Genomic DNA, 12,255 nt, shown 5'->3' with positions numbered 1-12,255 from the left:
GGTCGCTCGCTGGTTTGCAATTCTTTGGATATGAGAGAGTTTTCTGATTTTATTAATGATATTGGGCTTATAGATGTTCCTTGTAAAGGAAAAAAATACAGTTGGTTTAGCGGAGACGGAAATTCTAGAAGCAGAATTGATAGTTTTCTTGTGGCCGATAAAGTGGTTTCCAAGTGGGGAGTAGTGGGGCAAGTTATTGGTGATAGGGATGTGTCGGACCATTGTCCTATTTGGTTGGAGGTGGATAAACTTGATTGGGGTCCAAAGCCTTTTAAGTTTAATAACGAGTGGTTCTCGCATAAGGAGTTCTTTTCTTTTGTTGAAAAGGAATGGGCGAAGATGGAAGTGAGGGGGGGGGGGATTTTGTCTTAAAAGAAAAATTTAGACACATTAAATAAATATTGAGATGGTGGGATAAAACAGTATTTGGTAAATATGATTTGGAAGTAGAGGAAGGGGTTAGGGATTTGAATGACTCCGATGATATTGAGGTGTTGGATGCGGAGAAGTTGTCTTTGAAAAAGGATGCTAACAAAAGAATATGGTTGAATCTCAAAATCAAGGAGAACATGCTTATCCAAAAATCTATACTTAATTGGTTGAATGATGGAGATTCCAATAGCAAATTCTTCCATAGAGTCATGAAGGAGAGGAGGAGAAGGAATCATATTAGTTCAATTGTCACTAACAATGGTATTGTAGATTCGGTTATAGAAGTGAAAGAAGCGGTTGAGGTGCACTTTAAATCCAAATTTGCGGAAGAATGTTTTGATAGACCTATTCTTGAAGGAATTGCTTTCAACTCCTTGTCATCGGAGGAATCTCTCTCCTTGGAAGCCCCTTTTACGGTTGATGAAATAAGGACGACGGTGTGGAATTGTGATGGATCCAAGAGTCCGGGACTGGATGGTATGTCTTTTCTTTTTATTAAAAGATGTTGGTCTTTTATTCAAAAAGATGTTATTGCTTTCCTTAATGAATTTCATTCTGGTGCGTTTTTATCTAAGGCTATAATTTCTTCTTTTCTCACTCTAATTCCAAAGTCGGATCATCCGTTGGGTTTAGATGATTATAGGCCTATATGTCTTGTTGGAAGCATTTACCAAATCATTTCTAATGTGTTGGCTAGTAAGATTAAAAAAGTCTTGTCTTCTATTATTTCCGATAGCCAAAGTGCCTTTGTCCTGGGAAAACAAATGATTGATGGAGTCCTAATTGCTAATGAGTTAGTAGATTACGTCACGAAGGAAGGGAGGGATTGTCTCTTGTTCAAGGTAGACTTTGAAAAGGCTTACGAAAAAGTTAGTTGGAATTTTCTAAGACACTTGATGAGAAAAATGGGATTTGGTGAAACTTGGATGAAATGGATGGAAGCATTGATTTTTTCTAGCAAGATGTCGGTTTTGGTTAACGGAAGTCCTACAAAGGAATTTGTGGTAGAAAGAGGTTTGCAGCAAGGAGATCCTATTTCTCCTTTTTTGTTTGTTATTGTTGCGGAAGGTTTAAAGCTTATGGTGAATAAAGCCGTGACTAATGGAGATTATGTGGGTTGTAATGTTAATGGGAGATGCTTCGTGGACGTCTTACAATTTGCGGACGATACTTTGATGGTAGGCGATGGTAGTTGGAATCACCTTTGGGCTATTAAAACGGTGTTGAAGGGTTTTGAGATGGTACCGGGGCTTGGTATCAATTACCACAAAAGTAAACTTATTGGTTACAATATTAACCCTCGTTTTTTAGAAGTAGATACTACCTTCCTCGCTTGTTGGAAAGAAGAGAAAGTGTTCAAATTTCTTGGAATTATGATAGGTGCCAATCTAAGGAGGATTAATACTTGGAGACCTTTGGTGGACAAAATCAAGAGGAGGTGGTTTTCTTGGAAGGGTAGATGGGTGAGTTTTGGTGGGAGAATTGTTCTCTTAAAATCGGTCCTTAGTAGTTTAGCTATTTTTACGCTTTCTTTCTACAAAGCTCCTAAGAAGATTATTAGAGAGATCACTAGTATCCAAAGCAATTTCTCGTGGGGAGGTTCGAAAGAGTTGAGAAAAATGCATTGGATAAGTTGGAGTGATGTTTGCCTCCCGATCGAGAATGGAGGTCTTGGGTTAAGAAGGATGGAAGAATTTAACAATGCTTTACTTTATAAATGGAGAGGGAGAATCTTAGAAGACTCAGATTCTCTTTGGGTTCGAATGTTGAAGGCTAGATACGTGGACATTAATTTAAGAGCGGTGAACGGAGGAACAAAGATTGATAAGAAAGAATCGTGCTCGGTTTGGTGGACGGATTTATGTTCGTTAGGTTGTAGGGATTCAGAAGATATTTTTGCGAAAAACTGTTTTTTTCATGGGAGAAGGTTTCACTACTTCTTTTTGGAAGTCTCATTGGATTGAAGGGGGCTCCTTAAAGACCGGTTCCCTCTTTTGTTTGATGTTTCTCTTTTGCAGGACGCGTCTATAGCTAGCTTGGGCGGCTGGAGCAATGGTTCTTGGGGCTAGAACGATTTGGGCATCCCCACTGCCGCTGCCAGCAATTCTGCCACGGACAGGGGGCTGCTGTCCCGGTGCCTGCCAGCCGCTTTCCCGCTTCGGTTTGGTTAGGACAGAGTGGTTTGGAAGCTCTCCGATGATCACATGTTTTCCGTGTCATCTTGTTACAAGGCTAGTTGCAAGAAATATATTCCGTTTGGTCTGGCAAATCGTCATGATTTAGTCTTCTCTCTAGTTTGGAAGAACGATGTTCCTTTGAAAGTCTGTGCTTTCGGTTGGAGATGCTTTTGGAATAGGATTCCTACTAAGGATATGCTCAATAATAGAGGTATTCTTCCATCTTCTTCCAACCTTCTTTGTGCTTTTTTTAATGTTCATCCCGAATTCCTTGTCACTCGTTCTTGGATTGTCAAAAAGTGGAAGGGATTTGGAAGGATATTGCCGGTTGGTTGGGTTTTCCTCATGCCAATAATGTGGGGTTTAAAGAAAGTTTTCTTATGTGGTGCTCTTCGTGTCGACATTTGAAATTCAAAAGAGGCAAGGAGGGAAGTGTTTGGCTAGCCGTTTTATGGTCTCTATGGATTTTTAGGAACGATATCTTTTTCAAGGATGATGAGTGGAATGCTAGAGATGTTTCTTGGAATTGCAAAGCTTTGCTTTGGAGGTGGTCTTATATAGGGAAAATTACCCATTCCAGTTGCAATTTCTATGATTTTAGCAAAAACCCTTTGCTATACTTATACTTATCTTATAATCTATTTGATGTGTAATTTTCCTTTTTTGTGGTTTGCGTTTCGACCATCTTTTATAATCGTATTTTGAACATTTGTTCTTTCTCAATACAACTTGATTAAAAAATCTTGAATTATGAAAATTACATATTTAAATTTTACCACACACCTCTTAAAAAAAGTCACACACAATGCAATGCAAAAGACACTGTTTATTTGTGAGATAATAATAGTGAAGACTCGATAAGTGATTGAAAAAAGTTCCACATCAAACCATTTTTGAGGAAGCTAGCGCGGGAAAATGGTAAACCATGTTTGAGCGAATGTGAGAACAAGTGCAACAGACCCAGCAATGAAACCAATGACAGCCCAAGGATTGCTGAAATATTTTTGATAACCCAGCACTAACCACATCTTATATTTATTAAAGCGATGCTTGTGTATTTTATCTCTAACTTCAAAATATGTTGTAGTGTTATATACCAAGTCAGTACTTATGGTGTTGAAAAGATCAGCAACCTGCTCATCTTTCCCAAGTAAATTCGACAAAATACCATGTGATCTCAATATCCTCACATCTTCCCCACTGTCAATGAGCGAGTCCATGAAAACCATAAATGAACATATTCCGAAGTCGTTCTCAAAATCTGGACACATCTCGTACGCTATCAGGTTCAGGAAAGAAGTAGCTGTGGAATCATCCACAATAATCTCAGGAAGAGTCAATTCCGCAGCAAACGGACCCTCCGAGAAACCTACGTCTGTTGTCCTTCGTGTCCCGCTTGATTTAAGTTTTATTCCTCCTGCTGTTAGATCTTGTATGTTCCTGTGTGTCATCATCTTGCTTTCTATATAAAAAAATTCCTCCCTCCAGTGCATATCTTCATTATTGGCTTCCATCTAAGTACATAACAAATGGATTCATCATTTTACTTATCATATATAATAAAAGAGGAGTGCTAGCAACACTCTCTTTTCAATACTCTCTCCAACACTCACTTTCTTATTGGTTAGAACATATGTTGGTCCTTCACTTTGGAAATGGATCCCACATAAAATGGTAGGACCCACACATGTTTGAACCAATAAGAAAGTGAGTGTTGGAGAGAGTGTTGAAAAGAGAGTGTTGCTAGCATTTCTCATAATAAAATAACAAAACTAAATTTTACCTTGGGATTCGATTTAGTGAGGATCATTTTACGCTGAAAATCAAGAAGATGAGTTGGTGGCGCATTCAGTAATATCTCATGAAAGCCTGACGACCACCATGTCCTCTTATTAACCGGTGAGGTCCAACGATAACAACTGAGAAAATTTATCATAGTATCTATCAATTCTTCCTCGCTGTCATTATGCCACAACAGCTTCAGTACTAGATAAGGAAGTTGATTCTCCAACAAAAGCACATCCTTCATCACAAGAACAAGTTGATCAACCTTCATATTCACTTCATTTTCATTATTAAGACGATTAGGGTCTATACTCCTCAAAATATTCAGCAAAAAACATCCATCCACGAACAACACCCATGACAGCTTTTCTTCAAGGCTGGAGAAGCCTTGTAGAGACACTGCGGTATCGGCTAAAACATCATCGGTATAATGACTCATGAGTTCATAAATGTTATCGGCAATCTTTCGGTGTAAAAATTCTGGAGTTTGTAGGATGTGTTGGAAGTAATTTGCTGCCCAGGTAAGCTTATAGCTCTGTCCTAACCTGAGATTTTGATTGTCATGATGGATTGGTCCTATTGACACATACTTGGGTGAGAAATGCTTCTCAAAATCGTTTCTATTTCGGAGATGCTTAACAACCTTTTGGATCTTGGGGCGTGAGCTTTGGGGAGCTTCCCTTGCTTCTTCAAACTCCTGAAATTTCTTTTCAAGAGTAGTCTGGGATGCCATCATGCATATAATATGATAAAATGGTCTTGCAAAGTGAATATATATATATAAATATAATGTCTGTCTCTGCCCTAGGGTGTGTGTTACTTATGAATAACCTTTACGATTTCTTATGTTCATTCATATCTTTATTCTTTACCTTATGAACAAGATAAGTAAATATGCTTAAAAAAAATCTTACGCCTCAACTTTAATTGGATTTATCCATATCTTCTTCACTACTAAAGTTTTAATCTCACAACTAGGCTGTACTTACGCACTTTACTCCATTGACAAGGAAAGTAAAATTCTTAGAGAAAGGATCTGCACTTTTACTGTTCGCTTATCGAATTAAAAGACAATATAACCCCTCTTAATATTATTTATTTATAAGTTAATGATAATATAAAATGTGGTCCACCCTAAATTTCAACTTTCTAAAATGTTTCATCACAACCTCAATTTCATTCAAAATCTGAAACCAAAACAGAAATTAAATTAATAAAATTATTATAATTGAAATAATTCACCACGGAACCAATATTCACACCAGGTTTCTCCTCATCATGCTGTTGTTGAGTTGCATTAGGACTTAGATCAGTCTCTATTGTTTTGTGAATTTCTTCAACATGTCTTGGTTGATTGGAAGCCATTGATGAATTTTAGGTTTAATGCAAAGCAGAATGAAGCTTTTGTTTTTGTTTGTTTTCTAACAAGAATGAGATGAGGTTGTTTTTCAAGTTTGGTGTAGATGTAGAGTTTATATAAACTAGTGGGAAACCCGTGCGTCCGCACGGGTTCTGGTGTGGGTTGGACCGGATTTATCAGAGATACATGTAGTATTAAGTATAAAAAAAATCGAAATACCGTATCAAATAGTGTAATTAAAAAAAATACAAAATAGTTTTACCAAAGTAGTTTAGCCTTTTTAAAAGAAAGACGTACTTTTAAAATCCGAAAAAAATTCTATCAATTTTTTATTTATTTTTAAAAAAAAAAACATAAATAATATATATTTCAATTATTCATATATTATATATATTGTATTTTAAAAAAATGTTTTACTAATAAATCAACAGAAAGTTATAAAAATTGAAGACACATAATGAAATATTGAAATATTAAAAATAATAGATTAAATTAGGAATATTAAAAGCGGTACTGGTGAGTTGCACGTTCGTTCACACGGATTTTGATAAGATTACCGTGCCTTCACACGGTATTGGTGTGTTACCTGTATGTTCGCATGAATTTTAATATGATTACCCATGCGTTCACACGGTACTGGTGTGCTATCTGTGTGTGCGTTCACACGGATTTTAGACATGGAGACACAAATTAAGTTGGGGTCACCTCCGGGTACCTGTTGGTTTCGCGCATTTGGAATGAGCAAAATAAAATGTATTAATAAAATATTAAATTTGGGTTAAAATTATAAATGCTATTTATTATTTTGATCAGTAACTTCGTGTTCCCGTTAATATTTAATATTTTAATCAATAATTCTATGCTCCCGTTAATTTTCAATATTTTGAATATTAACGGGATACTCGTGCATTGACACAGGTACATACACTCGTTTGTTTTAAAAAATATAATAAAAATAAAATGAGATTTTTTTAAAAAATGTAATAAATTAGTGCCTATAATTCTTTTAATATATAAAAAATATTTGAATCAATAATATATATATATATATATATATATATATATTATATATATATATATATATATTATTTTTGTTTTCGAATTATTGTCAAAAATATTTAAATCAAAATTAAAGTTGTTATTTTATTATTCAATATTTTTATGAATAGTTAAAAAACAATAAATTTTTCTCGTTGAATTCGTATATTTTTAAAATATTTTTATTATTTTTAATTTTTCAAAAAAACTGTACTAACTCGTGGATTCGTAAAAAATATAGTAACTTTATATTTTCTTTAATATTCAATATTTTTATCAATAACTTCATATTTCGTTAATATTTAATATTTTTATTAGTAAAAAAACCATGGTGCAAACAAATTATTAGGCCCTAATCTGTAAAATCTACCACATGAACGTTAATAATAAAGTTTTTCCAAAAAAATTTGTCCAGCTACGTTACTTAAAAGTTCTCCTTATTACTAATTATTCATTTACATATATAAGTTTCACTTTTGCAATGTTATAATTTATAAACTCTTCAAAAAAACTCATAGAGGCGATGCAAGAGTTGAATTATGAAACTACCAAATGCAAAAGGCAACATTTACACTTACATTCATTAACTTTTACATTTTACATGTAATTTGAAATAGTTAACATATCAACACAATAGACAGAGCTTAACAGAAACACATACACACCTTACTTAAATTAACAATTATAAATTGATAATGAAAACTATATTCTTTAAGACTACATATTCATGAGTATTTTAGAATCTACTGAAGTTCTGCTCAAACCATATTACAACATCACCATAAAACCATTCTCTTCCAATCAAACTCTCCTCCCATAACTTAATCTTAAACATCCACATCATTCAAACCTTCAACATCACCATCATTCAAACCTTCACTTTTCTCATAACTAACCTCAAGATAAGCAACGTAACAACAACACTTAGAACCTATGAAAGTAGAGAATCACAACACACAAAAATAGATAAAATAAAAGTGAAATAGAAGGAGAAAAAGAGAGGGCCAAGACTGCTGCAGTGAAGACCTTTTTCTTCCTCTGCATTGGCCGAAATAGCTCATGACACCATTGCGGACACAATCTTCGTCCTCCATGCGAAGCTCCAATGCCGACGAAACGCACACGCCTAAATCATGACGCCCCCATTATATCAGTTCTCTTCACCTTCAAATTTATAGATAGCAATTATGTCAAGACAATATGATTTTTCACAGTAGGAGTATAGTATTTTAATAGACGAACATTTCACAGGAGACAATCTATTTTGGTTGTCTATACCCTTCAATCAAATAAATTCACTTTTAACAGGAAGAAGAGATTAAAAAATTTAAAACACTCGCATTCATATGACTCTTATGGGTGCAAATAGATTATCGCTTCGACAGGCTTTTCTGAAGTGATGATGGAGTATCTGTGTCGGTTTCAATAAGCAGTGATACTATCTAAAGATCAGTAGCTTTAAAACCGATTCTAACATGTTTGGTATTCTTAAATAACCGTTTAGAAATCAGCTTTGCATATGTTCTCTTCAACAGAAAAAAAATATAACATGACATGACAGACCATACAACTTAACATTATTTCTTATTATGTACAGACATAAACTGAAGACAAAGAATAAAATGAAGGATACATAACTTACCTAGTTTAAGAGACATAGAAGTTGAAACAGGTTCACGATTGCCCCTCTCGGCTTTAACAAAAGCAATGAAAGAATCAGCATTCAGCCCCAATCCTTTTGTTCCCACCAGCTTCACTCTTAGCTTTTCGCAAAGGTGATTCAATCTCATTTAAATAAATATGCAAGAAGGGAAGCACAAGTATGAGCATTTGAAGGAGACTTTTCAACCTTCACATTCATTGATCAATTATTATTTATTAGCATGGTGGGCCATATTTCCTGCTTCTCGTAGACCACTTAGAAAAGCCTCGTGCATAGTAGCAGGATAACGCCTATTGGTTGCTTCTCCAACAAAAAAAAGTCTACCATCTTCCACACTTTCAGCTAAAATATCATAATCTCCACCTGAATAGAATTCAAATTAATTTGTTATTATAAGATTCAAATTAACTTGTTATCATAATATTCAAATTAATTATTTGCCATGTAGCTTAGTTAATATTACCTCGCGGCACAGAGGACATTTTTCTTTAGGATTCGCGGCCTTAAGTCCATCGACAACAGATACCGATGCAGCCGAGCAAGCACAGATGTAACAGAATATATGACCACAAGTTAGAGAAACTGGATCAAACACGGTGTCCTGTCATAAAAGAGAGAACGATGAAGCAAACCATCCTCCCTCGAATTCGTAAGAATCTCAAACTGTTTCTCAACCTCAAACCATCCAACATCGTCATCCTCCCTCAACAACAGTTCTTGAAAGCCTATCAAAACCAGAAACTAATATTTTAATATATATTTAACAAATTACTAAAAAATTCATGTCCATCTATATAATGACCTGGGTGATGATACCGATACCGTCCGTAGTATCATCAATATATTGAAAACAAAAAATTAGCATAACTCAGACAAATCAATACATACCCAGTGCTTGTTTTTACTTGAGCCAACTCCATCTTTTTCAGGAGATAGATGATTTGTAAAAGAAACATCCTCAGTGCAAACCTTAAGCCATGGAAGCGTTGGATCTGGAAAAAAAAATGAGAACATCAAAACCCTCTTCATCACCACTTAGTAACAACAAAAAACTCCAGATCTAAAGAAGATCCTCACATCATGTATGTGCCATGGTGAAGTAAATAATTGCATAAAATGAGATGAATACATACTTGGAACACATCAACAACGACTAAATCATTGCAATCCAGATGATAATGTCAATATTCATCAACAACTGCTTCATCTGGCCGGCCATCTCCATCCTCGGCTTCAACATAAGGCTTACATTTAACACGATTCAAATCTTCATGAAGGACCTACATTCAAAGCTTTTGTTACGCACAAACTTCCTTGCAGCTCCCGATAATAACTTATGTTACGAAACTAATGTATTTCTCTTTTGTTCAAAAAATAACTCTACAATATTCTGTCCATCAAGCAGCTACTTAAACTTGAACCTGCTTGTAACCAAAATATTAGTTCCAACACTAAAACAATTTATTATTTATTCAAACAAAAGATAAGCATTTCATCAAACAGCTAGTGGGGATAATAAATCAGACAAACACACAAAAACTTGTAGTATATGAAAGTTATAGACTCACATAACTTTCCAGTATTTTCCATCTTCGAATTTCAGACATACTTGCTGCAAAATAAGAACAAAAACTTATATTCACATAATCAAACTATAGATCTAACTTCTCAAATAATCATAAGCCAAGAACACACAAACACAAACAAAACAAAAACCCAAAACAATGTTGTTACGTGTAACCCACCCATTTAGCTTCTCAACAACTCGTTGATAAAACGGTATAGATCAACCGGATCCAATTTCTCGAAACCTTCAAAAACAAAAAATATCAACAACATCATCGCCGGATTGTTACGGTGTAACCTACCCATGTAGCTTCTCAACAACTTGTTGATGAAATAGTTTAGATCAACTGAATCCAATTTCTCGAAATCTGCAACAACAACGAAATATCAACAACATCATCGTCGGTGTTTTGTAAATCTAAATAGCGAAGGAAAGACGAAATAAGCTGAAAACGGTGAGGAAAGAGATGAGAGAGATGAGAGAGGTGATATCAAAAAGACAGTTGTTATGTGATATTAGAAGTAGGTATGAGAAAGTGTAAACGATACGCATAAGAAAGGAGGAGCAGAGCCAGCATGGGAAACCGTGATATGCAACCAAAGGACAAATAGTACATTAGTTGACCAATAGAGAGAGCTGCATAAGAAACTAATAGTTAGATGATAGCCAAAGTCAGAATTTAGTCCCAAAAAGTAATATTTGGACTCATTTTAACCCTCAAAATGAGAGGTGGCATTTTTTAACCAAAGGGCAAGTATGTCTTAACCAGGTACTTGTATTTTCTTATTTTATAGATATTTGAAATTATATGAATGATGAATTGGAGGAGAGAATCGGTGGGTGGCAATATGTGGCAGCCATGCTAGAGAGATGAGACACTGAAAATAATATTATTAATATATTAATATTTGTATGTCCAAAAATAATTATTTATAATATAAGAAAAATAATGATTTGTGGAAAAGTCAACAATACCTTTATTTGATTTCTTGCCACCACATTAAAATTGTGGTTATTTGATCTTTGCACAAAAAAGTTTTTAATTTTATTATTAAAATAATACAACCTTGATATCTTATCAAATTTATCAAATTTCTCTCCATTCTCTATTTTTTTTTCACTTTCTCACTTCTTTCTTCCCAAAAAAAATCTATTATTAATATATATATTTTTATGTACGAAAAAATGGTATTTATGATAGAAATATTTTTTACTCAAAAATTCTATACAAGAAAAATTTATTAAAAAAAAACTATTATTGATTTAAATATTTTTATATACGAAAATTTATTATTGATCCAAATATTTTGTAAATGATACCTAAATAAAAATAATATTTGTATAAGGGAAAAAATCTATTATTTATGATAAATGATATTTATGATACAAAATTTTTTTTATTCAAAAATGGTATACGGGAAAAAATTTACAATTGATCTAAATATTTTTATATACAAAATTTACTATTGATCCAAATATTTTTGTAAATGATACCTAAACAAAAATGAAGTTTGTATATGGGAAAAAATTTACTATTGATATAAATATTTTTATATGCGAAAAATGTTATTTATGATCCAAATATTTTTTTATTCGAAAATGGTATACGGGAAAAAAATTCTATTATTGATCTAAATATTTTTATATACGAAAACTTAATATTGATCCAAATATTTTTGTAAATGATACCTAAACAAAAATAATATTTTTATACGGAAAAAATCTATTATTTACGAAAATGGTATTTATGATCCAAATACTTTTATTCAAAAATGGTATACGGGAAAAAAATCTACTATTGATCTAAATATTTTTATATACGAAATTTATTATTGATCCAAATATTTTTGCAAAGGATACATAAACAAAAATTAAGTCGGTATACGGGAAAAAAATCTATTATTGATATAAATATTTTTATATACGAGACATGGTATTTATGATTGAATATTTTTTATACAAATATGGTATACAAAGAAAAAATTTATTATTGATCTAAATATTTTTATATACGAAAATTTAATATTGATCCAAATATTATTGTAAATAATACCTAAACAAAAATATTATTTATATACGAAAAAAATCTATTATTTACGAAAAATGGTATTTATGATCCAAATAATTTTATTCAAAAATGGTATACGGGAAAAAAATCTACTATTGATCTAAATATTTTTATATATGCAATTTACTATTAATCCAAATATTTTTGCAAATGATACCTAAACAA

The 12,255-nt window shown here is 33.1% G+C and overlaps 1 protein-coding gene and 1 long non-coding RNA gene across 5 annotated transcripts; both read right to left on the bottom strand.

Moving 5' to 3' along the window:
- Positions 1 to 3,343: 3,343 nt before the first annotated feature.
- Positions 3,344 to 5,837, bottom strand: LOC131620444 (UPF0481 protein At3g47200-like). Its single transcript, XM_058891527.1, has 2 exons — positions 4,393 to 5,837; positions 3,344 to 4,123 (listed from the first exon to the last, which is right to left on the bottom strand). The coding sequence occupies exons 1-2, from the start codon at positions 5,128 to 5,130 to the stop codon at positions 3,512 to 3,514; spliced, it is 1,350 nt and encodes a 449-aa protein (XP_058747510.1). The 5' UTR covers positions 5,131 to 5,837; the 3' UTR covers positions 3,344 to 3,511.
- A 1,595-nt stretch (positions 5,838 to 7,432) lies between these two features.
- LOC131644660 (uncharacterized) lies at positions 7,433 to 10,795 on the bottom strand. 4 transcript variants are annotated; one of them, XR_009296583.1, is made up of 7 exons: positions 10,201 to 10,795; positions 10,024 to 10,067; positions 9,533 to 9,876; positions 9,344 to 9,447; positions 8,919 to 9,180; positions 8,435 to 8,818; positions 7,433 to 7,956 (listed from the first exon to the last, which is right to left on the bottom strand). It is a non-coding gene; the product is annotated as an uncharacterized LOC131644660 (long non-coding RNA). The 4 variants fall into 4 exon arrangements; XR_009296584.1 differs by having other exon boundaries at positions 9,589 to 9,876; XR_009296585.1 differs by having other exon boundaries at positions 9,533 to 9,735.
- Positions 10,796 to 12,255: the final 1,460 nt, after the last annotated feature.

This window comes from Vicia villosa, linkage group LG1, assembly GCF_029867415.1.
Source record: "Vicia villosa cultivar HV-30 ecotype Madison, WI linkage group LG1, Vvil1.0, whole genome shotgun sequence".
NCBI classification, from domain to species: Eukaryota; Viridiplantae; Streptophyta; class Magnoliopsida; order Fabales; family Fabaceae; genus Vicia; species Vicia villosa.
This window is presented reverse-complemented; position numbering and strand designations above follow the sequence as displayed.